Genomic DNA, 11,913 nt, shown 5'->3' with positions numbered 1-11,913 from the left:
AGTCACTCACTATACATGTCTGCACCTAGCGTAACTGTCTGCAGTTATTATTTATGGATTGACTCTGGGAAAATAATAAACAAGGGAAATGGGGAGGGGAAGAACAAGAGACCCCAACTTTATCAGAAACAGTCCATTTCTTTTATTTTCAAAATATCTGTAGAAATAAACAAAAAAATCATAACTGTATCAATCATGTATGTACTAGGTGTTCATCAAAGTATTTAAGAGATTAAAATAAAAATTTCCTAAATATTAAATCCCTCTATTTATACAATGATAGAACACAGATGAATCCTTGGTGTATAATTTACTTTAAAAAAAAACAGTTAAAAATACATCTGAACATCAAGACCAAAATTAAAGAAAAACACTGCATGATAAAGACATGAGTGCCATCCCTCATAAGACAATTGCTATTGCTGCATACATACTATTTTTCACTGGTTATTTCACGAGCCTTTGCAGAGACGCATCAGCTCCTCAATGACCCGAGCCCAGTGCACTGGAACTGCAATTGCATTAATACATCATCTCAGTCCACTAAACAATCCGCATCAACTTCCAGTCTGCTGTCGCAAGTGCATTCTAATGCTCTGCTCCCGCAGGAGTGAAGAGCCCTCCTGTCTCTCTCAGGACGCTTCTCCCTGGTGGCCTAACGCAGGGATGTGCTCTCTCCCAACCTTCCCTAACACCCAGTGCCGACCAGCACTTCTAAGACCAGCGCCCTCACTATGCAGACACAGCCACTACTGTCCAGGCCTGAAATGGGCTGATGCAAAGGTCAAGTATGTCCATTTCCAGAAGGAAAGAGAACATGTTACATAAACAGTCTTTAAATGCATAGATTGCAGTGTACGCGGAAACACATGTAAGATAAGGAAAACAATACACCTGCAACGCCAGTCAGACCGGAGATTTGCTGGGTGTGAGCGCCACGGGAGTGGCGAGATAAAGCTCGCGAGGGGTGACATTAACTGGGGAAGGCTTGACGACAGGGGCGAGGCCCTGGAAGACTCGTACTATCTGCACAGGCGGCGCAGGCGCTCCCGGTGTGGGCAGCAGCATAAACAAAGGCCCAGAGGTAGGAAGGAGCAGAGCGTGCGGAAAGGCCAGCGAAGGCGTGGCCACAGCTGGCGCCGGGCTCGGGGTCTGGAGAGGACCTGGCGACAAGGCTGAAGAGGGGCACTGGGGACTCATCGGGGTGGGCTTCTTCTGCACAGGGTGTACTTTCTGGTGCTGGACGAAACTGCCGTACCACTTGAAGGCCTTCCCGCACACCGAACACGCGTACGGCCTCTCCCCGGTGTGCACTCTCCGGTGCTGGACCGAGGCTATCTTCTGCGTGAAGGCCTTGCCGCACTCCGCACACTGGTAGGGCTTCTCCCCAGTGTGAACCCTCTGGTGGACGAGGAAAAGTGACCTGCAGCCGAAGGCTTTCCAGCACGCCCCGCACTTGTAGAGCTTCTCCCCGGTGTGGAAGCGCTGGTGCTGCAGGAAGGCGGCGCTCCGGCGGAAGGCCTGGCCGCACTCCCCGCACGCGTACGGCTTCTCGCCGGTGTGGATCCGCTGGTGCTGCGTCAAGGCCGTGTTGGAGCTCAGCCCTTTGCCGCACTCCTTACACTCGTAAGGCCCTTCTCCCACGTGATTCTTCTCGTGCACGATGCAGTCATAGCTGGACTTGAAGGCTTTGCCGCATTCCTTACACTTGAAGGGCTTCTCCCCAGTGTGACTCATCTGATGCCGAAGGAGCTTGGAGTTGTACCTGAAGATTTTCCCACATTCTTTGCACTCATAGAATTTCATTCCCCCTCGAAGTATCAGGTTCGGATTCAGACTGAAAGTCGGCCACGTGGCCTTGGCCTTGCTTTTCAAGTCGAGGTGCGGAGAAACGTCTCGGAGGAGTCCGCCTCCTGGCGCGCCGGGCCGCTCTGCGTCTCGCGAGGCTTCGTGCTGCACAGGCCACTCTTCGTCCTCGACCCAGGACTCCCCACCTGACCACAGAGACCATGAGGGTTCCGAGTTACTCAGCTGGACAGAGAACAGAAGCCAGGGCCCTACTTTTCTCCTGCAGGATGTGATCTTTTAAAATATACCCATGGAATGGCTATGCGCATCCATAAAAGAGGACGAAGGAGAGAAAGAAAAGAGTAACATGCAACTGGAGAGGCAGGGACACTGGAAACGACCAGGAGGTGCCTCCTGTAGGGAAGGCCGGGGAACCTGAGGCAGGTGAAACGGGCAGAATGGGAATTTCAAGAATGGGAGAGAAAGAAGGTGGGGGCGGGGGACGGGGGGACGGGACAGGGATCAGCAGAAATGAAAAATTGTTTTAAAGACAGAGAGACCCGGAAGAGGAAGAAGCCCAGTGAGACTGCCCAGACGTCAGCTCCAGACGTCAGCTCCAGCCCGAGAAGAGGCAGCCAGGCCGGGAACACCAGCGAGCCAACGACAGATCGCAATGCCCCCCCGTGGGCCAGGAAATTCTAAGTTCTAAATAATGGACTAATAATTCCTTTTTGCAATGCTCTACATAATTCTCTGGGATAAAAGATTCTTGCCAAAGTCAGCTGGAACAGAAGCTGACCTGGAGCGCTGCAGGCCACCGTGGCATCACTGCTGAACCGACCACTCACAGGATCACGGTGCGTGTGAGAAGTGAGGCCTGGGCCTTTCTCCCAGGACTGGCCAGAGTCAGGGAAATAAATGTGAGGTGCGACATGCTGGGGGCTGCGGAGAGTATTCCTCGCCTTCTCCGCCAACCCCATAAAAGACAAATGCAATATAAACCTAAAGATTATGGCTTAGGAAATTTTAAAATGCCCAAAAAAGGTAAATTAAGATAAAATTCATAGCTGTGGTACAAATAAATCAGTGTGACCCACAGAATCAAATTTTCCTTAAAATATGGCTGAAACCCTACTTCTCTGCCATGAAATTGGCATAACATTAAATGTTTCCCCTGGTGAGAGATGTGGGGCAGGAGCTGCTGGCCAGTCTCCTGCGGGAGGACTGGCCGTGTGTGCGGACAGGTGTGGCCGGGCATCCCGGCCTGGTCTTTCTGGGCTGGGGCTGGAACTCAGTAGAGGTCAGGTGCACCGAGGCCTCCTTGTGGACAACAGGGAGCTTTGCTTCTGCTGCAGAAGAAACGTTTCCAGTAGACCAGAAAGTGCTGTCTTCTCACTCACCTGGGCAGATGCCTCGCAAAGCCTCTGCTTCCCAGGGATCAGGGCCCCAAGGTGCCTCCCCTCGCTCCAGCCGGGCGATCAGAACAGGTTTGGGGAATGGAAATGCTACTGCAGCAAGAAAAAGACAGACAAGCTGAGGGAGACACGCAGAGCTCTTCCTGAGCTCTCTCTTGGCCCACCCACACGCGCTGCTCGGGGAGCGGGGAGAAATGGACCGCCCGGGAGACCAAGGGAGCCAGCCAGGCGTTCTGAGGAAGAGCTCAAACTGCTCCAAGGGAATGCACGAAGACAGCCGTTCTCCACGGCAGAAGCTTCAACCTTGTGCTGGCTTAGAAGAAAGGAAATCCCCTCAGGAAGGATGTCTGTACTGTTATCCTGGGAGATGCCTCCACGAGGGGGGGGGGCGCCTACAACCCCAGGACAATGGAAGGATGGAGGAAAGAAGGGATCACCTCGGGCACCAGGAAGTCCTTCCCCTCGGAGCCCAGAACCGGCTCTTCCCTGAAATGTAAGGAAGTCCAGTTTCAAAACCAAAGGGCACCAGGGACTTTCCCACCCAGCATCTCCAGAGGCTGGTAACTGCGGAACTCCCCCCGGAGCCTCAAACCCAAGGGCTACTAGAATCCCCAAAATATGAGGAAGATGTCAAACCATCAAAAGAGCCACTGGGAGAGACCTTACCCAAGGCAGCCACGTTGGCGTAGTTCTCCAGCATCACCTCCCTGTACAGGGCCCTCTGCACAGGGGCCAGGCTGGCCCACTGATTCTGGGTGAAGTATACGGCCACATCCTCAAAGGTCACCGGCTCCTGAAACAACAGGTTCCTGCTCACGCCTGAATGAGGGCAAAGGAGGGGCCTGAACTGCAGGGTCCCCAACTCTGAGCCCTGTGGGAGGTCTGCTCTAACAAGAAGAGCACCCAGCACCCAGCCAGGGCCCGGTTCTCAGCCAGTGTTCTCCAGTGCTCTCCCATCTGCTCAGCTCTGGGCCCCAACTGTCATCCTCCTCTCACAGCCTGGCATCTGGGGCTCAGTGCCTGGTAACGGCACCACCCCTGTGGGTCTGTCCCTCTGGCACCTCCTCCCTCATGTACTCCGTAATCTGTCACCTCAGTTTCTATGCACCGACCACCACAGGCAGCTGAAGTACACACGCACGGCCGCACCTGTTCCCCACAGAGGAGCTGCCTCAAAAAACTTCCCAGCATTTTGCAAATTTCTTTTTATAACTTCTTACTTTATCAGTAAGCTAGCTCTGTTGAAGGAAACCGCAACCTGCCTGTTCCGGCCTCTTCTCTGAATCACTTGTCTTCAAACAAGGTTCTCAGTGCCCCGACTCTGGGCACAGATCCCTCCCACCTGTCAAGGTGTGTGCCCTCTCTGCCTCCCCCTGGGATCATCTTCGTCTTCCCAGGAGTGAAGGGGATTTGTTAATGTCTCTCTCCCCCGACCCGAATGTACGTCCACGAGGCAAGGATTTTGCTTTGCTCGGAACCGGTTTTACTAGGACACAGTCCACTGCCTGGCTGATACGCGAAGCTTCATATAGATATGCTGAAAAAACTAATTTCAAAAATGGTCTGACCACAAATAAGATGTTTAAATTTATGAAGAGATCAGAAAACAAGAGCAAACACCACCTTAACAGTAAAATGCCAGAGCATATCCATTAACATGGATGGCTGACAATGTACCGTGAGCTGAGGTCTAGTTCCTGGGAAAGACTGAAAAGGAGCACACAGGAAAGGAATAAACACAAATACCTTTGCTTTGGAGATAAACTAACTACACTCATCCCTCCGTATCCATAGGGGACTGGTTCCAGGATCCCCCGGGGTGCCAAAAATCTGAGGATGCTCAAGTCCCTTATATAAAGTGGCCTAGTATTTGCATATAACCTACACAATCCTGTACACTTTAAGTCATCTCTAAACTATTTATAATACCTAATACAATGTAAATGCTATGGAAATGGTGGTAGTACTGTATTGTTTAGAGAATAATGATAAGGAAAAAAGACTGTACATGATCAGTACAGATGTAACCATTGTAGGCCTAACCACAGAGTACACATCAGCAACAACGTAACTTTTTTAAAAAATATTTTTGATCCATGGTTGATCCAATATGAAGATGCAAACCCTGCAAATATGCAAATACGGAGGGCCAACTGTATCTGCCTAAAAATATCCAACAGCCAAGAGAATGAATAAAAAACATTTAAACTGACAAAACAACCTGTTAAGTTAGCTAGATATAGGATAAATAAACCGAAACATTAGCTTTCCTAATTACCATCACAAATAATTAGAAGATAAAATGGAAGAAAATTAGATCCCACTGATATAAAAATAGCTAAGAACATACCTAATAAAAAATGTGTAAGACCAAGATGAAGAAAAATCAATGTTTATTAAAATAAATAAAAGAACTGAATATATTGGAACATACAGTGTTTCTGAATGGGAACAATCAAATTTGTATAATGTTAACTTTTCTCCAATTTTGCCTATGAATTCAGTAAAATCCATTCCCCCACCAATAGAATCAATGAGATGTGCTCAGGGGTAAAGGATCATTTAAAGCCATCTTAAAAAGTAAGTGAGAAAGACTAGCTGAGAATGTTTGCAAGAAAAAAAAAATTTTTGAAAGAAATGATGAGGGGGAATTAAACCTCAAAAAGGCAACACTCTGAAAACACGAGGAGAAAGCCACAGAGAAGGAGAAACATCTGAACAAAGGGTCTGATAGAGGACTGTTATCCAAAGCATACAAAATACTCTTAAAACACGATAATAAGAAAGCAAACAACCTAATTTAAAAAGTGGGCAAAATGCCCTGGCTGGTTTGGCTCAGCATTTAGAGCGTTGGCCCTCAGACCAGAATCTCGGGTTCAAGTCCAGTCAAGGGCATGTCACTCGGTTGCAGCTCGTGTGGGAGGCAGCCAATCAATGTCTCTCTCTCTCTCCCTCCTCCCTCCCACTACATCTAAAGATAAATGAAAAAATATCCTGGGGAAGGATTTAAAAAACAAACAAAAAAAAAAACTGGGTAACCTGAACAGATACCTCATCAAAGAAGACACACAGATGGCAAGTAAGTATATAAGATGCTTAATTAACATAGATGTCATCTGGGAAATGCAAATGAAAACAATGAGATACACGTCTATCAGAATAGCCAAACCCAGAACACTGACAACCAAATGCTGGTGGGAATGTAAAATGGTACAGCCACTTTGGAAGACAGTTTGGCAGCTTCTGACAAAACTAAACATACTCTCTTACCATCTGATCCAGCAATCATGCTCCTTGGTATCTTCCCAAATGAGTTGTAAACTTATGTCCGCACAAAAACCTGCACACAGAGGTTTACAGCAGCTTTATTCATAATTGCCCAAGTCAAAAGCTACCACAATGTCCTTAGTAGGTAAATGGATAAAGTGTGGTCCATCCAGACAATGGAATATTATTCAGCACTAAAAAGAAGTAAGCTATCAAGCCATGAAAAGTCACAGAGGAACCTTAAATGAATATGACTAAGTGAAAGAAACCAATCTGAAAAGGCTATACTATATAATTCCAACTATATGGTGTTCTGTATATAGTTTAAAAAGTCAATGGTTTCCAGGGAGGCAGGGATAAATAAGTAGAGGCCAGAGGATTTCCAGGGCTGTGAAAATACTCTGCATGATACCATAATAGTGGATACATGTCATTACACATTTGTAACCCATACAATGTACAACACCAAGGGTGAACCCTGATGCAAATGATGGACTCTGGGTAATGATGATGTGTCAGTGAAGGTTCATCAATTGTAACTAATGTACGACTCTGATGGGGGATGATGAGAATGGGGGAGGCTATGCAGGTGGAGGCAGGAAGCACATGGGAACCATTTTTTCTGCTCAGTTTTGCTATGAACCTTAAAACTTCTGTAAAAAATGAAGTTTACCAAAAAAAAAAAAAAAGACAATACTTAATCTCTTACCAAGGAAAACCTTTTAAATATATAAATCTAACCATGTCATCTCCCTGCTTAACATCCTGTAGGGCTGTCCCAATGAACCCAGAGTAGAAACCAAAGTCTGCCCAGTGACCTATAAGATATGTGCCTATTTCTCCCACCTCACACTGAGCAACTTTCTCTGACCTACCCATTTCTCAAGTACCCCAGCTCTCTCCCTCACTTTAGGAGCTTTGCATTGGCTGTCCTGCTCTCTGGAAAGTTCTCTCTTCAGTGGTTCTCAAGGCTGTTTCTATCTCAGCATTGACACGTCTCAACCTCACGCTACCACCTCTATGAGACCTCCCCTGACCATTACCTTCAGAGGTAGCTTCTTCGAGGTTTCTCAAATTTGAGGCGCAAGAATCACCTTCCAGGTGATTCCTGACCCCAGGCATCCTCCCCCCTTGCCCCAGTCTGATGGAGTCTAGGGTAGGGCCCAAGAATCTGCCATTCTAATGAGCTCCCAGGTGATGCCCACACTGCCAGTAGACCACACTCTTGAGAAGCACTGTGCTTTCGCAACATGTAATTATGGTATTTGTTTGCAGACTGTCTGTTTTGCTAATGAGAGAAGGGAACTTGTCTGCATTATTCAATACTTATACACGTAGCATTTAGAAGGTACATACGGAAAGAACAATGCTAGTCTCTCTGGGATCCGTCTCCAATTTGGGGGGCAATCTCTTCAATGAAGAATTTCTGATCTCAACAGGTGCCTTTTCTTTGTAGAACATGATCCAGATTTCCACAGTAAGGAAGAATTCTTGGCTTGGGTCCCCCTTTTACACTTAAACCTACACATCCAAATTCATCACTACATACAAAACTCGAATTTCCTCCACCAGTATCTACAGCCATCGCCTTGGGGACAGACTCAGAAAACCAGAGCCCGGCCACGGGGGGCGTCCTAGGTCCTTTCCTGACCAACTGATGGCTAATGCGACGTAAACAGACGCAAGGAAGCTCCGCTCACCTGGGGCCAAGTAGTCTGGGGCATGGCTGACGTCCCCGGGCTCCGGCACTGGCTCCTGGCTTTGGATACGCGAGAACCTGAAGCTAGGAGAAGAGGAGCCGTGAGTGCAGGAGCTCTGTGCGGCGACGCCCACACCCCAGGGCCTCCCCAGGCTCCTTCCCAGCCCTGGTAGGGGACTCCATCAGCCCCCTCGGGCTGATCGCCCCAAACTCCTCCGATGGCCCTGCCGGACCCGGGCACTCCTGCGTCGCCCCACGCCGAGCCCATGCGCACAGTGCGCTGGACCCCGACGAGCCCCGCCCCACAGCCGGGTCCGAACAACCTTGACCAGCCCTACAGGGGCCGTGACGGTGAGCCACGGAGGCGCCCGTGGGGGGCGCCGGGGCGGCGGGCAGTGTTCCCGGGGGAGACGTGGACCGAGGCCCCTCGGGGGTCTGCGCCCAGGGAAGCAGGTGACCCCAAACACAGTCGTCAGCACCGGGGCGGGAGGCTGCTGGGCCAAATTCTTTAGGGTGGAAAGAGGATCACGCTTCGGGCCGGGGCTCCGGAGGCCGCGCGGCCACCTCGGGCGGCTGGTGCGAGGCCGGACGCCGGAGCTCCGGTCAGGGGAGGGCGCGCGATCACGGGGACCGCGCTCAGAGCAGGTGCTGACGAGGCGCCAGGGGAAGGGGGAGGCCGGCACCGGGCGGACCTGGCTCGTAGAACTCGCTGGAACCCACACTCTTCCTCTCCGAGCCCCGAAAAGCTGGGAGCAAACCCCATGCGGAAGTGAGCGCGCGCGCCCAGCGCCCCTCTAGGCTGCCCGGAGGCGGCCCATCTCGGTGGTCCCCGCGGCCCGACCCCACGTGACTGGGCCGACCCTGCGGAAGGGGTGGGGGTGTGGGCGGGGCGCTGCCTGCGCCGTCACGGGGGCGGGGCCTTTGCCAGCTGCCACCCTCGGAACCTTGTCGGGACAGGGGTGTTGCGGCACCGACACAGCTTCGCTCCACTCAGACCTCGGCCTCTGGGCCCAGGTGGGCCGCAGGTAACGGACTGCCCCGTCCGCTGTCGGCCGGCATTACCCGTGGGTCACCTGGGCGGTGCAGGTGTGGGGCACGCCAAGGGTCCTGCTTGGGCCCCGGGCTGGGCAGCCCTCAGGAAAACCATGGTTTCCACCTGCCTTTCTAAAGCTCCCTCCTTCCAAGGACCTAGACGTGTGGGAGACCTTTGGGGGAGATCCATTTAACAACCAAAATAATGGTGATTCTGATTGCCAGGCATACTGTGTATACAGGACATGCCCTATATTAAATGGTTTAGTCCTGTGTGTTGACTTTGGCAGGATGCCCTAAATGTCCTGTGTTTAGCTTTTTCCAATAAGTTACACACACACACAAATCTGTACTTTAGAGCTTTGGGGGTTGTTGGCTCTGTTTATTGTCTCGTGGTGACTGCTTCACTGGTGTGTATATAAGTCAGACCTTATCAATGACATTCTAATAAATCACATTTTGTTTTAATTATACCCAGTCACTGCTCTAAGCACTGGTACATGTATTACTGCAGTTAATCCTCAACACAAACCTATGAGGTAGACTGTCATCTCTATTTTACAGATAAGGAAACTAATAAGAGTTTCTGTACCTTCACTCTCTGCTTCCTGCAGTGGGCAGTCAAGCTCTCTGCAAAAGTGGTAGCTAATTCCCTGACTAAAAAAAATAACTAGATAAAGTTGCAAAGTAATGTTCCCTGCTATGAAGACACTTGGAACAGCAATGAGATGTGAAATTTAAGACAAGTAGCATCTTCCATCTGAACCCCAACTTCTGCAAAGGCACAGACTGCAACTGAGTAACTTCAGAGTAAGAAGTGGTGTGGGTGGGTGCTGCACCCTAGGTAACTCTCTTCTGGGAATGTCCTAAATGCAGATGGCTCCATGTGGACAAAGCCCCTCTGTTTTTGAGTTTAGAAGACTTTTAAAATTCAGATTGTAATAAGGTGTCCACATATCTTTTTCTTTCCTGGTTTACCCCTTGTTTAGTATTGCACATCTGAGAACGGATACATGGGGGATGGTTTTAAGATTTAAGGATCTGAAATGCCTTCATTCTGGGTGAAATCATTTTCCCTTAGAATTTTGAAGGCATACACCATAGTCATGTAACTTTCAAGGTTGCTGTTGAGAAATAGGTTGCCATTTTTATTCCTGATCCTTTGTTTTTTCTCTCTAGAAACTTTTTAGGATCTCATCTTCAAAGCTGGTGGTGTCCTGATCCATCTTGCTGGGCACTCCCTGTATCCTTTCAGTCTAGAAACATACATTACCTTTCAGGTTTGTCAGTTTTCAGGTTTGTTTGTTTTGTCTTTTCTAACTGCAAAGAAAGTTGATGTCGGGGAAATAAGGGCTCAGAGAATTTGAGGACATTTTCATGATGGAACCTGAATTAAATATCTTACTGGGGCAGGGAGAGAAACTGGGATTCCAATTATGCAGAGCCATAGGAACAGAAGCATAAGGCTAGAATGAGCACAGTCCAGCCCTGGCCTGGTGGTTCAGTCAGTTGGAGCGTTGTCCTGTCCACCAAAATGTTGCAGGTTTGATCCCCAATCAGCATGTACAGGGGGCAACCAATGGATGTTTCTCTCTCTCTCTCTCTACCTCTCCCTTCCTCTCTCTCTAAAAATCAATAAATATACCCTCAGGTGAGGATTAGGAAAAAAAAGAATTAGCACAGTGATGACACCGATTAAAAAAAACAAAAAAACATGAGTCTGGCCCGTGTGGCTCAGTGGTTGAACGTCGAACCATGCACCAAGAGGTCGCCGGTTCCGGTTCCTGGTCAGGGCACATGCCCAGGTTGTGGGCCCGATCCCCATTGGGGAACATGCAAGGCAGCCAATTGATGTTCTCTCTCATCAATGTTTCTATCTCTCTCTCCCTCTTACTTCTTCTCTCTCTGGAATAAGGAAAAAAATTTAAAAAGTAAACAAACATGAAAGTGGGGAGACAGAGGCACAGTGAGCCTCAGTTAGGAAGCAGAAGTGACTGGTGGCGGCCCCAGGGGAAGGAGAGTCGGTGCCCGGATGTTTCTCGGCGGTCTCTCTCTACCACCAGTTTCTCCAGCAACCTGAAAGACCTCTCCCCTCTAAGGTGTAAACACTGCTCACTGCGGAGCAAAATGCTATACTAAGATGGCATTCCCTTTACTGTACAACTTCTTAAAAAATTCCTAGTTGCCTTTCTCTTTTCCATTACTTGACTGGATGATACACTAAAATTTTCGCAAACTCTCCATGGTACGAGGACTCCGGCGTCGCTACACAACCGTCACCTGAGTCTTCAGTTTTCCCACAGTGGACCCCAGATTTTCTGGGCACAATGTCTTTCTCACTCTTCTTTCTTTCACTGGAGCACACCCTCAAATAATGAAGATGTTCAGTCATATGTGTCAGAAATATGACAGAAATCACAGTCATTGTCATTTTCCACATTTTTGACTGCTTAGCATGGTTCTGGGTGAGTGATCTGTGCATAATTTGGAAGGCCGAACTACAGGTAAGTAAATAAGTTTGGTTTACTCTCCTGAATTCTATGGATTGCACAAACCTTGTCAAGAAATGAAAACAAAGAAAAAACCCAAACGCTGCACCAGTTATTTAAATTTCTCCCTGTGCTGAGGGAACTTTTGGGGATAATGGAAATTTTCTCTATATTTGTTATATAACTGTATTCATTTGTCAAAACTCACCAAGCTGTGTTCTTT

General features: G+C 48.9%; 1 protein-coding gene across 2 annotated transcripts; it reads right to left on the bottom strand.

Annotated features, from left to right (window-relative positions):
* Positions 1 to 270: 270 nt before the first annotated feature.
* On the bottom strand, positions 271 to 8,937 carry ZNF621 (zinc finger protein 621). Of its 2 annotated transcripts, XM_036267479.1 has the most exons (6): positions 8,862 to 8,937; positions 8,171 to 8,253; positions 6,474 to 6,543; positions 3,870 to 3,996; positions 3,189 to 3,296; positions 271 to 1,994 (listed from the first exon to the last, which is right to left on the bottom strand). In XM_036267479.1, the coding sequence occupies exons 3-6, from the start codon at positions 6,474 to 6,476 to the stop codon at positions 907 to 909; spliced, it is 1,326 nt and encodes a 441-aa protein (XP_036123372.1). In that variant the 5' UTR covers positions 6,477 to 6,543; positions 8,171 to 8,253; positions 8,862 to 8,937; the 3' UTR covers positions 271 to 906. The 2 variants fall into 2 exon arrangements, with proteins under 2 accessions (XP_036123372.1, XP_036123370.1); XM_036267477.1 differs by lacking the exon at positions 6,474 to 6,543.
* Positions 8,938 to 11,913: the final 2,976 nt, after the last annotated feature.

Source organism: Molossus molossus, unplaced genomic scaffold (genome assembly GCF_014108415.1).
Source record: "Molossus molossus isolate mMolMol1 unplaced genomic scaffold, mMolMol1.p scaffold_m16_p_18, whole genome shotgun sequence".
Taxonomy (NCBI): domain Eukaryota; kingdom Metazoa; phylum Chordata; class Mammalia; order Chiroptera; family Molossidae; genus Molossus; species Molossus molossus.
The sequence above is the reverse complement of the archived record's forward strand: the minus strand, read 5'-3'. Positions and strand labels throughout refer to the sequence as shown.

Excerpts from the sequence above, each read along its gene's own strand:
- ZNF621 (XM_036267477.1), bottom strand. The coding sequence starts at position 8,194 with ATGCCCCAGACTACTTGGCCCCAG. Across the intron at positions 3,997-8,170 it reads CCCAGACTACTTGGCCCCAG|GAGCCGGTGACCTTTGAGGA; the intron begins GTGAGCGGAGCT and ends CTGTTGTTTCAG. Across the intron at positions 1,995-3,188 it reads TTTGCGAGGCATCTGCCCAG|GTGGGGAGTCCTGGGTCGAG; the intron begins GTGAGTGAGAAG and ends CTCTGTGGTCAG.